Here is a 13,725-nt window from a genome sequence, read left to right as displayed (position 1 = left end):
AAGCTAACCAGGCAAGATGAAACAAAAATTTGCAAGTTCGTGAAGATTTTGCTTTGTTCCTTTTTCAAATTTTGCTGAACTTGATAAATGAATATACTTGGGATGCATGTTTCTCAAATTTTTAGGAGGAAAGCTTTAAATTACATCTGTGACTATTTTCTAGGTATATGTTGTTTCTCACACGTAGATGTTGTGTGGTCAGGTAGCAGTGGTTAGTTTCTGATGAAGCTACTATCAGATTATCAATAAATGTCTTATTAGAGCTAATTACAAACAAATAATTTTTACAAATAATAATGGTAATTATTATTAAATATAATTATATTTATACTGTCTATATTATAATAATTATATTTATAATTAGTAATTATATTATTAATCACATTATAATATATTATTATGTTATATTATTATTATTATTCAGCTCTCTTATGTATTTCTCACTGTAGCCTTTTTTGTCTCTAATTTCATTATTCTTGGGATAAATGGGGCAAATTAAGAGGGAAATGGGAATCTTTCAGTGTCAGGTGTTTGACTCAGCCACCTTGTGCCACTTTTACTTATGGGCTGCATAGAGCAATAAGAAGGCCACCTGCTACCTGAAACACGTTTTTGAAAGGGTACATAGAAAATTCTAGAAAATAGGGAATCTGCTCAGATAGTGACTGGCAGCTATTACAAAGGAAAAGCTGAGATTTTTGTTTGTGTTCTGTTTTGTTCTGTTCCTTTTTTTATCTTAGTTGTTGCAATGGTTGATGTTTTGCTACTCCACAGCAAGCTAAGTATTATGTGGTGATGGCAGAGGTTTTGATACACTGCATTTGGAAAAATGTATTTAAATATATACAGATGTCATGTAATAGTTTTAATGGCAATACTCCATGCACATTCATTTGATTGTGGCTTAGGGTAGTCGTTATCTTATGAAATGTATTACTATGTGTATTTAGTAATATGTTCTAGATGAAACTATATACTATAGACAAAGAATTATACAAAAATAATATATTAAAGTCAGTGCCTTGTGGTTAATCCAAAATGTTTAAAAGGGAATACTTCCTTAAGTTTATGAATACAAGTCAAAGAAAGAAAAAAATATATTTCATTTTTAGATTATATAAATGGTGGAGAACTTTTTACTCATCTTTCTCAAAGAGAGCGTTTCACAGAGCACGAGGTGCGGATCTATGTTGGAGAGATTGTGCTTGCCCTCGAACATCTCCACAAGGTAAGATGCTCAGTCTTTGAGAGTTCTTTTCTTGAAAAAAAATCTATTTTAACTGAGGTAATTCTGGAGCTAAAGAGCTACTGTTTTAAACATCATTGTCTTCGTGGAGATTGTGAAAGCACACTTACACACCGTTGCCAATATTCTCAATTCTGTAGTTCCCGTTTTCAAAAATCATCTTTTTTTCTTGGTAGTTCCTGCGATACGGATTAAAAAGGTAGAATGTGAGCAGTTCTTTGGTTCTTGTTTATGAAAAATCCTGATGCTTATTACAAAGTACCATTAGAATAAAAGCTTTTCATTCTTAAAATAACCTTTGAAATAAAACCACAAGTCATAATCTATATTTGCTTAGTTGTGACTTACTCCGTTGCAGACTCTGCCTGTTTGTTTGCAGGGTATATTTCCTGATTAAGTTGGAGAATATGAGTTTTTGGAAAGAAGTGCCTGCCACGCTACCCAGCTACCCCGCTGTCCCACTCTGGTCTGCCTTTGCCTTTGTTTTGCCCCTGGGGCCCCCCTCTTGTTCCCTCTCTGTCCCTTCTCTTCCATTGTCTCCATGTAGCGCGAACTCAGTTGCTAAAAACTTTAAGTGGAATTCATGCCTGTGCTGCTGTTTGAACTCCATAAAATCCATTTGAACTTTAAAAATATATATATTATTTCAGATACTATTAATCTTGATCGAAGAAATTTTGACTAAATTTTTTTTAACTTAATGAGGATGGATTATTATAGAAGCAGTTAGCTGTGTAGACCAAGTGTGTGTGTATTTCCTCAGAAATAGAAAGTGTTTGAGTAATTTTCATCAAAGTGTGTGAGATCATGAGGCCATCACGACTTGAGTCGCTACATTAGGATGAGACAGGTGCATTGTAGAGCTACTATTCTTTGTCGTGAATTCAGATCCTGCACTGGATTAGACATGAACAGGGATTAAAGTGGTGTTTATGGAGCATGGACAGGAGTGGAGAGAGATGAAGGAAAAGGCAGGGAAGAGGGAGGAAAATTTTAAAGTGGCAAGGAGACTGGAATTGCAAGATGGAGGCAATGGACGGGAGAGGCTGTGAGAAAAGATGGTGAGAAGACACAAGCACAGAAGGAGAGGATCAAGGAAAGGGGACATCTAGAGCAGAACAGAGCCAGGACTGGATGGGGCGGGGTGGGGGTGGGGGGGGTCAGAGCAGGAGTCTTACGGAGAGTGGATGAAAATGTATAAGAACAGGAGGGAAAGAGAAAAGGCCCTGGTGGGCATGGGGGTGGGGCTGCAGTGCGTGGACCAAAGGGACAGAGGAGCAGGAAGGGAGCTGACAGACATTCCTTTGGGTGGAGTTGTCCTGGAGTGGCCAGCTTTTGCTGGTTGAGTATCCGTGGGATATAAAGCAGTTAGGACATCTTCATATATGAACCAAATTGGGCCCAGGAATGGGTTGAAAAGATCTTGGAGTTTTATGGTTAGGTGTAAGTTTTTATAATATAAAAACGATGGTGGAAATCACCATAAATAACCAGAGTAGAAACAAGCAAAACAAATACAAAGCTCCAATGGGTAAGCTACTAAATTCAGTTTTTAATTTGTGTGAAATCTTTAATTCTGTTAATTCTGTTTATTAAAGAAAAAAATCCATGAACACCTGTTATTATTAAAACAGGGTAATCAGAAGTAGAAAACCTGATGAATACTGGATATACGTGTAATTGATGTAGAGTGAAAGTAATGTAGCAAATCAGATCTCAGCTAAGTTTCTCTTAATCTTACTACCCTAAAAAGATAAATACAAAGAGATACAACAGGAAGCCAGGAATATTAACCTTGACACAGCTGCTAACATTGAGTTTCCTGAGAAGAGACAAAAATGAGAGTTTCCTTGGAAGTAATGAGGTGAAGCAGATAGTAAATAATTTATTTCTAAAATTGTTTTCAAAGAGTTTGTTTCAAAGAAAAAAAAGTCACACTGGCTGTTAGATGTTCATGAAGCTTTGAGTCAAATGTCTGCTCGGACTGCAGATATTATCCTCTCTTTCGTGTAGAACACTGAAGTTCCAGGAGGAAAATTGCTCAGCATGTTTCCTTCTGTAATTTTTTGTTTCAATTTTAAGAAATTAGTACGAATCTGCTTTTTCACATACTTAATGTTGTAGAAAGCAGGGTTTCTAAGTTTAAAAACATTTAATTTAGGCCGACATAACATGAAATGTGCAATGCACATATATCAAGAACTTATATGACTTGTGTAGATTTATTTAGCTGAAGAAATAGCTGAAGTGTTTTACTGTAACACAGGCAAAACAAAATGGAGGGATATATAAATGTTATCTAATTGACTTATGTTGCTTATTTAGAAGCCTATTATCCAACAAGCCTTTATTAATTATCTAGTTGATGCTTTGCAAGATACTAGATAAATGTGAAGAACAGAGTTAGAGTATGGTTATATCAAGACAAGGAGGAAACGCCTAGAAAATATCAGTTATTTTTAGATAAGTACAATATATGTGTAGGTGCTGTAAGAAGAAAAAGAAAGACATGACCAGTGTGGAATCTGGTTAGTCAGGAAAGCCTCCGAATCCATTAGCAAGTGATGGACACGAATTGGCTAAAAGTACCTGAAGAAGATCATGTACAGTGAGGATTAGATAATTAAGAAGATAGGAGGAAGCAATAGTCAACAGAAAGACCCCACAGAAGCTGGTCCAACAAAGATGGACCTTCGTTACACAAAGAAGGAAGAGTTAGGAGGTAGGAGAGGTCCAGCGAGCCCAGCAGATGAGCCCTGAGATAGAGGAATTCACATCTGCCATGGCCAGTCACTAAGAGCCATTAGTGCATCCTGAGCAGGAGAATCCTTTTTTTGGTTTGTTTTTAAGGTAGACAAAGACTTTCCTAATTTATTTTTTGGAAACTGTTATTTTAAAATGCATATTTGTTTGTTTTTACAGTTGGGGATTATATACCGTGACATTAAGCTTGAGAACATTCTACTTGATTCTAATGGCCACGTGGTGCTGACAGATTTTGGTCTGAGTAAGGAGTTTGTGGCTGAAGAAGTGAGTATTATATTTTAATTTGAAGTTAGTAACAATGGAATGTACACAATGATAAAAAATGAGCTGTAGAAGAAGCATTTATCAGGATAGTACCATACGGATTATGGATTTTTTGGGCAGTTTGCCTAGAGGAACATCTTGACCTGAATGACTGTAAAGAGTTTTAGCTTAAATTACCATGGAACATGGAACCATCTTGCTAGAATTGCAGTAAACATTTAATGAATATATCAGAATTCCCCAGTCTAAAACAAATCAAAACTATGCATTTAACTTTCCCTATAAAATATGACTGAAAATTTTGAATAATCCTTTGGGCCCTTTAGGAGAATTATGGCTTAGGTGATAACCGGTGGACCATTACAAAACAAAGGACATACAGTTTACATTATATTTACAAAGTAGGACATGTCGTGATGGCCCTTCGAATTCACTTGACAAAAATGGCAAGGATCTACTAGACCTACTTCTTCAACAATCTAAAATTATTGAAGTAATTTGTGATAGCTAAACTAAAATTTGATAGCTAACGTGCAGATTTTGAATATGGAGGACCTTGCACTTTCAGTAGAATTTCTTTATTATTACAGGTGCATTTAATGACATTTAAAACTGTACATCTAGTTCTAGTTAAATACTCCTCATGTAGCAGCTGTAAAAAAAAATTGTATTTTTACGCTACTGGTTATGCAAGATAACTAGATGAATTTGAATGCCAATTCATTTTTATCTAAGAAATTATTAGTTAGAATACAGAATCACAGTGGAATTTTTGTAGTGAAGAACTTTGTGGTTGTAAAACACATTGGTCTTGAATTCCAAATTAGGCGTATCTATTTCTGAACATTTGCTTTTTGGAGTATTGCCCATGTAGTCCTAAGTGAATTTGATAAGTGCTGAAATCATAAAAACTAAAGATCTCAACTTTTTATCATATCTGTATTCATTCAGTTCGCTTATTAAGTATTGCCCACCTCTACTATGCTAGGTACTGGATAATACAGTGGTGAATAAGATGCCTTCATGAAGTTACGGTTATAATTATACTGATTATCTTTGATGGGACAATCATTGTTATAAAATAGATGAATTTTTGAGGAATTTACTTCAAAGTTTGATTTTTAAGACTTTTTCTCCTTTGTAAAACTGTTAGTGGCAATGTCAGTAAAATGTGACAGATTAAATACATTTACTGTTGCTTCCTCATTAAACCCCATAAATAAAAGTAAAGGAGTAAAATAGGTATGTACTCAGAAAAGATGAAAGAATATAGCAACCAAATTTTGGAAGACAGTCAGCAGGAATACTACTTGTAGCCAATTTAAGCATCCCTGATCACAGTTGAATCCTAAGCTAGCAACGTGAGAAGCCCCAAGGCAAACTAATTTGCACTTCTGGCCCCCAGAAAGGTTCAGGACTCCCTCAGAGTAGGAACACAGGTGCCATGGGACATAGGAGGGTTGTTTGGAAGTCTGTATAAGAAACAGGTAGCCTCCAGGTCTCTGTCTCCCCTATTCACCCAGGCAGCCATGCTTCCCTTACCTTCCAGGAAGACTGAAAGGGTTAAGTAGAAAGACTGGATTCAGGGACGAGGGGCTGAAGGTGAGGCCACAACAAGGAAACTACTGGGTGGGGTGAAAAATGACACAGCGAACCATGGAGCTCCCACGGCCTCTTTCTGCCACTTTGTCCTGAGAACACGTCTTCCCAGACAGGAGTTTGGAGAATTCCTCTCTGAGAAACTGAAAACAAAACCTGCAGATGCTATCAGTAGGTGGTGTTGCTAGTGAAGTAGCCCGGCCAGATCTTTCTACAGAGATGTCTGGGACTTGACGGGCCCAGCGCGTGCCCCGGAACCATGTTTGTGATGATGTCACAACTTCTCTTTCTATTTTGATTTCAGTATATTTCACCGTAATTCGTTTCTTTTGTCTGTATTGCAGTATGATTAGTTTCCTCTGTCATACTGTGCATTTAAAAACACTATTCTGAGAAGTGGTCTGTGGGCTTCAACAGACAGCGAAAGGGCCCTTGGTTTGTAAAGGACCCCTTCGCAGGGAGATTTGGTGACCATCATCTCTCTCCATGGGACCATTCACACATTTGCTCCTTCCCTCTATCAAAGTATTTGTTGAGGGCCTTCTCCATGGAGACATTGGGCTAGGTTCTGGTAAGACACCAATGAAAAGAATCACTTAGTGACCCCTGTATTTACAGGTACATGTGGCTGAATGTTTGGCAGACTTTGGCCCTGGGCAACGGCAAAATGTCAGAAACTAAAACAAAATAAACAAAAGTCAAATATGGATCAGAGTTGTTGAGTTTTAATACAGAGATACAAATTAATCAGAAAGACTGTGTGACCGAACCAGCCAGGTCCCTCCTCACAAGAGAGATTTGTGTGTCCTGCGAGTCATGTCAGCCGCTCCTCCACAAGGGAGGCTTTCATTGGCTGCCATAAGTTTTGAGCACTTAGTTGTTTAGGTGCAAAAATGAAATACTGGGATTCTATCTGAAGTGGAGAAATACTGTACAAATTTTCTTATTTTTCACTGAATACAACCTACCTGCGTTTAATTATAGTTACGTGATAGTGTCTGTATAATTAAGCTTTCTAGTTTCATCTCTTCCCCTCAGACTACCAGCTCATTCTTCCTCTTTCTGTAGAGGACATACCATCACACTAGACTTCAGGTTTAGCTCTCATGGCTGGCATGGGAACTACCCTTCTCTGAGACCCCTACAACGGGATCTCATGGTCCTTTGCTTCCCTAATTCTACCCACCACCTATCCAGCCAGTTTCCCTGCCTAAGACTCCTTCCACCTTAAAAATATTTCCACCAAACAATTTCTGTTTTGATTAGCTAGCATTCCTTTTTGGTTTCACATGTCACGCTGAATCACTTATATTGAAGTATCTTTCTTGGAGTGAGTTTCTTTTTTGTTTATCCCTATTCTACCTCCTTGGTTTTTAGTTTAAACTCTAGTTTAAGGAGTCTCCTCCTAGGTTTCCAGTGCCTAGGGAAAGATTGTATGGCTCTAGCTCTAACTAACCTCTCTCCTTTTTTACCTCTTCCTCTTGGACCCTTTTGTTACCATTTAAGCATGCTTAGTCTCTCCTGTCTTAAACTTTTAAAGATGGAGAGTGGATGGATGGATGGATGGACGGACGGACGGACTGACTAGTAGATAAAAAGAATCTCAGAATTACATATTCCCTGCCATCTCTTGTGTTCTTGTTCTCCTCTGTCAGTATTTGTCTACACACTCTTTACTTACCCACATCTCACTCACTCCTTAGTCTACTCTGGTTTGGCTTGCACACCTACCAACTGACTGTAAGTCTTCTTGTCAAGGTCACTATTGACCTCAGTTTTAGATACTTTTTAGTCCTCTTCTTAACTTGACTACCTAGTAATGTTGAACTAGAAATTGCCTCTTACTTTGGCTCCTGTGACACCACGGTCCCCTGGCTTTCCTTATCTCTCTCACTATCTTCTGCAGGCTTTTCCTGTTCTACCCAAGTGTTCCTCACAGTTAAATACTAAGTGCTCTTCTCTCTCTATGCCTTACTCTCTCCCTTTAGGCTGGTGGTTCTTAAATATGTATGGCAACTCTGACCTCTCTTTTGGGCTCCAGACCCTAACATGCTTCTACCGTATTTCCACTTGACACTTTTGTAGCTCCTCAAGCTCAACATTTCCAAAACCGAGCTTATCTTCCCCCCACCCAAATCTGCTTCTCCTTCAGCATGTTGCAATTTTGTGTTATAAATTCTGCCCTCATTTGGTCTGGGAAATGTACTTCTTTTTTAATTTTTAGGAGTTTACTTAGTGTAAAAAATGTGTACTTTTAAAATAATCTTTAAAGTTTCTGTTCATGGCGTAATATTCATGTCTCTGTGTATTCGTTAATTTAACAATTGAGCAAATATTGAGTACAGTATGTCAGGTATTGTACTAGACCCTGGAAATATAGTGGGGAACATAACAAATTCTTTGCCCTGATGAGCCTCTATTGAGAGGTATTTGTCAAATATTCATATGATTAATTATTTCTAGATTACAGTTTGCTAAACTAGATTGTAAACAGGATAAAATTGATTTATTTTAGAAATCTTTAAAGTCTTTTATATGATAATGAATACTTTACAAGTTTGATACTTTTGATATGTTCTTTTCTCAATCATAGAATTTGATAAATCCCTTGAGACTCTAAGAATAAAAGAAGACATTTCTAAATACCTGTATGCTAGCCTATGTCCTTCAGAGGATTTCTTGAGAGTACAATTCGGTAAACATTTGTTGAGTTCCTAATGTAAGTCAGACATTTGCTAGGTATCGGATATATGATTCTAACATTGAAGATTTCAAAAACATTTGTTTAGGGGAGCGCCTAGGTGGCTCAGTCGGTTGAGTGCCCGACTTCAGCTCAGGTCATGATCTCACCACTTGTGGGTTCAAGCACCACATTGGGTTCTGTGCTGATAGCTCAAAGCCTGGAACCTGCTTCAGATTCTGTGTCTCCGTCTCTCTTTGCTCCTCCCCTACTAGCACTCTGTCTGTCTGTCTTTCTCTCTCAAAAATAAACATTAAAAATTTTTTTTTAAACATTATTTTTAAAAGGGGTTTGTTTTTACCTCTTCGTAAACAATGTCAAAATGATACATTAATGTATTATTAGTTACCCTATACTTAAAATTTTTTTGATGTTTATTTATTTTTGAGAGAGAGAGAGAGAGAGACAGAGCACAAGTGGGGGAGGGGTAGAGAGAGAGTAGGGACACAGAATCTGAAGCATTCTCCAGGCTCTGATCTTTTAGCACAGAGCCCGACATGGGGCTCAAACCCACAAACCATGAGATCATGACCTCAGCCAAAGTTAGACACTTAACAGACTGAGCCACCTAAGCGCCCCTAGTTACCCTATACTTAAATAGTGCATGCATTCTATGTTTTCATAATTTCACATTGAACATTTACAAATATCACAACAGGTTATTAACATGAACCTACAGGTAGTTAAATAAAAGTAGCAGAAAAATAATGACCCCAACATTTAAAATAGAAGTAGCTAAACTATAACATACTGCCAAACTATAATATACTTTAAAGGGACAGGCCTATGGATTAATCACTATTTTCTCTTTACAGAAAATAGAAAAATGTACCTTCGCTTATAAAATGATGTTACTCATTAATTAATTTTTTGAACATATAAAGGCTTATATACTGGATGGAACATGTATTAAAGTAAGAGGATCTTTTTCAGTTCTCCACTTTGTGGCTGTGTGACTCTGGGCAAGCCACTTAGTCATTAACCCCTCTCAGTCTTAGTTTCTTCATCTGTAAAATAATAGCTGTCATATCTAATTGATAGGATCATAATATGGACAAAATGAGTTGGTGCTTATGAAAGTATGTTCTAATGTGTGAAGCAGTAAATAAATATCAGTTTCTACTTGTAGGACATACTGTTCAAAGTTTAGATTACTGTGAGCAAAATTAAAATAGACAGATGAGAATCTTAATTATTCTCCCTTTTCTGATTTGTAAGAAAGTTTTAAAGTACATCTTTAATGAACGCCTGGTTAATAATGTCATTTGCAGCATTCTGCTATTGTGACATATATATCACAAGATGCCTGGGGAGGTTCAGGACCCATAAAGAGCATGTTTGCATTAGGAATCAGATAACCCTCCTCTCTAAGGCAGCTTTCTAGTTACTTCTGTCCCCCTCCTGCCTAATTTGTAGTGACATATGTTCACGATTCTTTGCATTGGCATGTGCTCCTGAAGAACGTATTAAGTAAGTCTCTGTAAGCAAGTCTTGTCAGTCACTTGCCAAGATGAGTGACTTTAGGATAATTTTAGTTATTTTAGGGTCAACACTGAGATGGAAGTGTTGGGAAAACAGGAGGCCTAGAAACCAGTCAGAGCATTTTTCTGTTGCCCCAGTTTTTCTTCTACTCAAACAGTATTATGCAATTTACAGATGCTAGCATGTTAGTTTCAGCCATTGTTTTTGCAATGTTTTTCTGTCAGGTATCTGTCAGGGGAAGGGAGACGGATAGGGCTTTGCCCTCAGATGTCTACCGCACAGATTCCTTTATAACTTTTCGTACAATAGAAATTATTGGCTCTGTTGCTTCCGATTCTGTGCCTCCCTCTCTCTCTGCGCCATCCCTCCTCCTGCTCACGCTCTGTCTCTCTCTCAAAAATAAATATTAAAAAATTTTTTAAAATCATTGGCTCTGTTAAGACTTATCGTTATACTATTTATTTTACGGCAAGTTTGGGGCACTTGGGTGGCTCAGTCGGTTAAGGGTCCAACTGTTAATTTTGGCTCAGGTCATGATCCCAGGATTGCGGAATAGAGCCCCGTGTCTAGCTCTGGGCTGAGCGTGGAGCCTGCTTAAGATTTTTTCTCTCTCCCCAGCTCACTCGCTCTCTCTCTCTCTAAAAAACATTTTTTTTTTAAATTTAAAAAATGAAAATAAGGCAGGTTCAATGTATAAGTTCAGTGGGCAGGTTTAATGTAAATGGCATCACAGAACAAGCAGGGACAACTTTTGAGTGGAGATTCTTTTCACAGAAACTTCTTTCATGTGTTCCATTGTTCAAATCAGGGTAAATATATATAATTTTTATTTACTTGAAAATTATATTTAGCAATCACATTATTCTATATTAACATAGGATGCATTAATCTGAAAATAGACCATAATAAAGGGAAAATTATTTAAAACCATGTTGAGTGTCAGGGATTTTCAAGCCCTTAAGGGGAATTTAGCAAAAAATATTCTGGAATACTAATCAACCCTGAATAAATGGGATGAATAAATGTTTATATCTTTTAAATATCTTTTTTAATTTTTTACATTGTGCAATATTTAACTAATAAAAATTTAAAAAAGTGATACAACAGAATCTGTGCACCCACTATTTACATATGCACTTATAAACATTTTGTATTTTTTTCCACTCAGCAAATATCAATCGAATGTCTGCTGTGATCCAGGCAGAGTTCTATCTAGTGTTGAAATCTAGCAATGAACAAAATGGACAGAAATCTTTCCTCTAGACAGGGGGGCAGCCAGTAACAGGAGAATGAGTAAAAACATGTATGGAATATGGTAGATAGTGGTAAGTTACAAGGAGACAAGTACACTAGGAAAGAGGGATGGGGGTATCAGGGAGAGAAAGGTTGCACTTTTAAATCAGGTAATCAGGAATGGCCTTGCTGAGAAAGTGACAGTTAAGTAGAGACACAAAGAGAGTGAGAGTGTGAGCCATGTCCGTATCTTAGGAAAGACATTTCTAGGTAGAGGGATCAGCCAGCGTGAAAGATCCCAGGTGGGAATATGTCTGGGCTGTTTGTGGAACAGAGGAGTGCAGTGTAAGTGTATAAAATGACTGACGGTTAGAGTAGCAGAAAGTCGGGGTGTGCAGGCAGTCATACAGAGGGAGGATTGTACAGGTCATGTAGGGTATCGAAGACTGTTGTAAGGACTACGGCTTCTTTTAGTGAAGTGGGGGCCATTGGAGAGATTCGAGTAGGGGAGGGAGAGGATCTGACTTATTTTAGAAGAGTAATTCGATTTGCCAAGCATGCTATTCTAATAGTGGGACAAGTCTAGAGACATGGAGACCAGTTAGTAAGCTTTTGCATTAATCCCAGCAAGAGATGGTAATGGCTAGTTTAGACCATGGGCTAGCAGAGTAGGTTGTAATAAGTGGTCAGAGTTTAGATATATTTTGACATTAGAGATGATGAAAGTTCTTGATGGGTTGGGTGTGGGGTGTGAGAGAGCAAGAGGAATCAGGGGAGCCCTAAGTTTTTTCGTTAGAGAGTCTGGAAGGATGAGGTCGCCATCAACTAGTGGACTTAAGATGGAAAGAAGATTTGGGGTAAGTGGAGGAGTTCATTTGAGCAGCTTGAGTTTTGAGATGACTATTAGACTTACAGAGATGTCCAGGAGGCAATAGGACATAGGAGTCTGGAGTGTGGGGGAGAAGTCCCATCTAGAGATACAGATTTGGAATTTGCCAGTATATTTAAAATCATGAAAATTGAGGAGAATATCAGCAGGGTAAGTACAGATAGAAAAGAAAAAGGGACTAAACTCTGAGCCCTGGCTACTCCAACATGGAGAGTAAAGAGAGGAAGAGGCACCAGCAAAGGAAACTGGAAAGTTGGGAAGAAAACAGGCGAGTGTGTTATCTTAGAAACCACATGAAGAAATGTTTCAAGGACGAACAAAATCAACTATGTCAAATACTGTTGTTTACTCAAGTAAGGGGAGGACAGGAGATTGATCATTGGCTCAGTTTAAACCTCAAGAGAGAGAGAATGGGAATAGACATATTGTCCTCTACCAATAAAGGCAACCTTGGGGTTTTCTGTAAAAAGGAATAGTGAAATCGTGTGGAGAGAGCAGCAGAGGATGAAGCGGGGTCAAAAGAGGTCTCTTTATTATAAGGCGGGAGAAATGACAGACGTCATAAGCTGGTTGACACATTCCTGTAAAGGAAGTGGGGGTCGATATAATAATAAGAGATGGGGGGGAGATGCTGGACCTTGGGAGGGATAAACTCAGTGCACAAATGGGGATGTAGTTCTTAGCTAGTGGCTTCGTCAGTTCATCCTTAGGAACAGAGAAGGGTGAGTTCCTGGGCACAGAAGCAGGTGGCTGTCAAGACGTGGTAGTGAGAGCTCATAGAGGGTCTTTTCTGATTGCTTCTGTGTTCTCACTGAAAGTGAGGAGGGAAAAGAAGGAGACACTGGAGTTTGAGGAGAGAGGAGAAGATACAAAATAAGCAGTCATGTCCGTGGGAGAATGAATGGATTAGGAAATGAGTGCGTTTGCTGGGCAGCGTTAAAGGCCTGCTCGAGGTTCACAGTCGTGAATTTAAAGTGAAATTGATCAACCTGATTCTATGTTTTACTCCAACCACATTTTGCTTAACAAGTGCAGGCAAAAGGCAGAAGGTGGATTGAATTTAATCCTGTTTTAGTGCCCCTACTTCAGATGTGTATATCCAGAAACTATATACACTTTAGCTCATGTTCCTAAAATGGACATAAATGACATACCATATGCAAATTGTTTTATTTGACTTATTTTTGAAATGTATCCAAGTTGATCAGTATGAATCTATTTCATTCAGTTTACCCTCTATATAATATTCTTTGATGTGAATTATCCAGTTTACTTACCCATTATCCTACTGAGATTCATTTAGCTTTCTGTGTTTATCACAGTATTGAAGTTTTTTTTCTGATATTATTGGTTTGCTGCAGTTCTTTAAATATTCTAGATACCTGTCATTTGTAATTATACGTATTGTTTCTTTTCCAAGTCTTTCACTTGTTTTGAATGATATTTTTGCCATCATCAGATTTGACATTTTAATAAAATCAAATTTACTGTAATCATTTAATATTT

At 37.8% G+C, this 13,725-nt stretch overlaps 1 protein-coding gene across 9 annotated transcripts in view; it reads left to right on the top strand.

Annotated features, from left to right (window-relative positions):
* The window catches only part of RPS6KA5 (ribosomal protein S6 kinase A5), a 181,127-nt gene that overhangs the window by 99,673 nt on the left and 67,729 nt on the right, over positions 1 to 13,725 (top strand). For 8 of the 9 annotated variants that reach the window (XR_009606532.3, XM_060620543.3, XM_060620544.3 and 5 more), the window contains 2 exons: positions 1,113 to 1,228; positions 4,169 to 4,276. The exons of the other annotated variant lie outside the window; for it this stretch is intronic. Coding sequence is in view for 7 of the 8 variants with exons in the window: in XM_060620543.3 (XP_060476526.2) it covers positions 1,113 to 1,228; positions 4,169 to 4,276 (224 nt within the window). In the remaining variant the exon portion in view is untranslated. The remainder of the gene's footprint in view (positions 1 to 1,112; positions 1,229 to 4,168; positions 4,277 to 13,725) is intronic. 9 annotated transcript variants of the gene reach the window in all.

This window comes from Panthera onca, chromosome B3, assembly GCF_046562875.1.
Source record: "Panthera onca isolate mPanOnc1 chromosome B3, mPanOnc1 haplotype 2, whole genome shotgun sequence".
NCBI classification, from domain to species: Eukaryota; Metazoa; Chordata; class Mammalia; order Carnivora; family Felidae; genus Panthera; species Panthera onca.
Note: the sequence above shows the minus strand (reverse complement) of the source record. Positions and strands in the feature narration are given on the sequence as shown.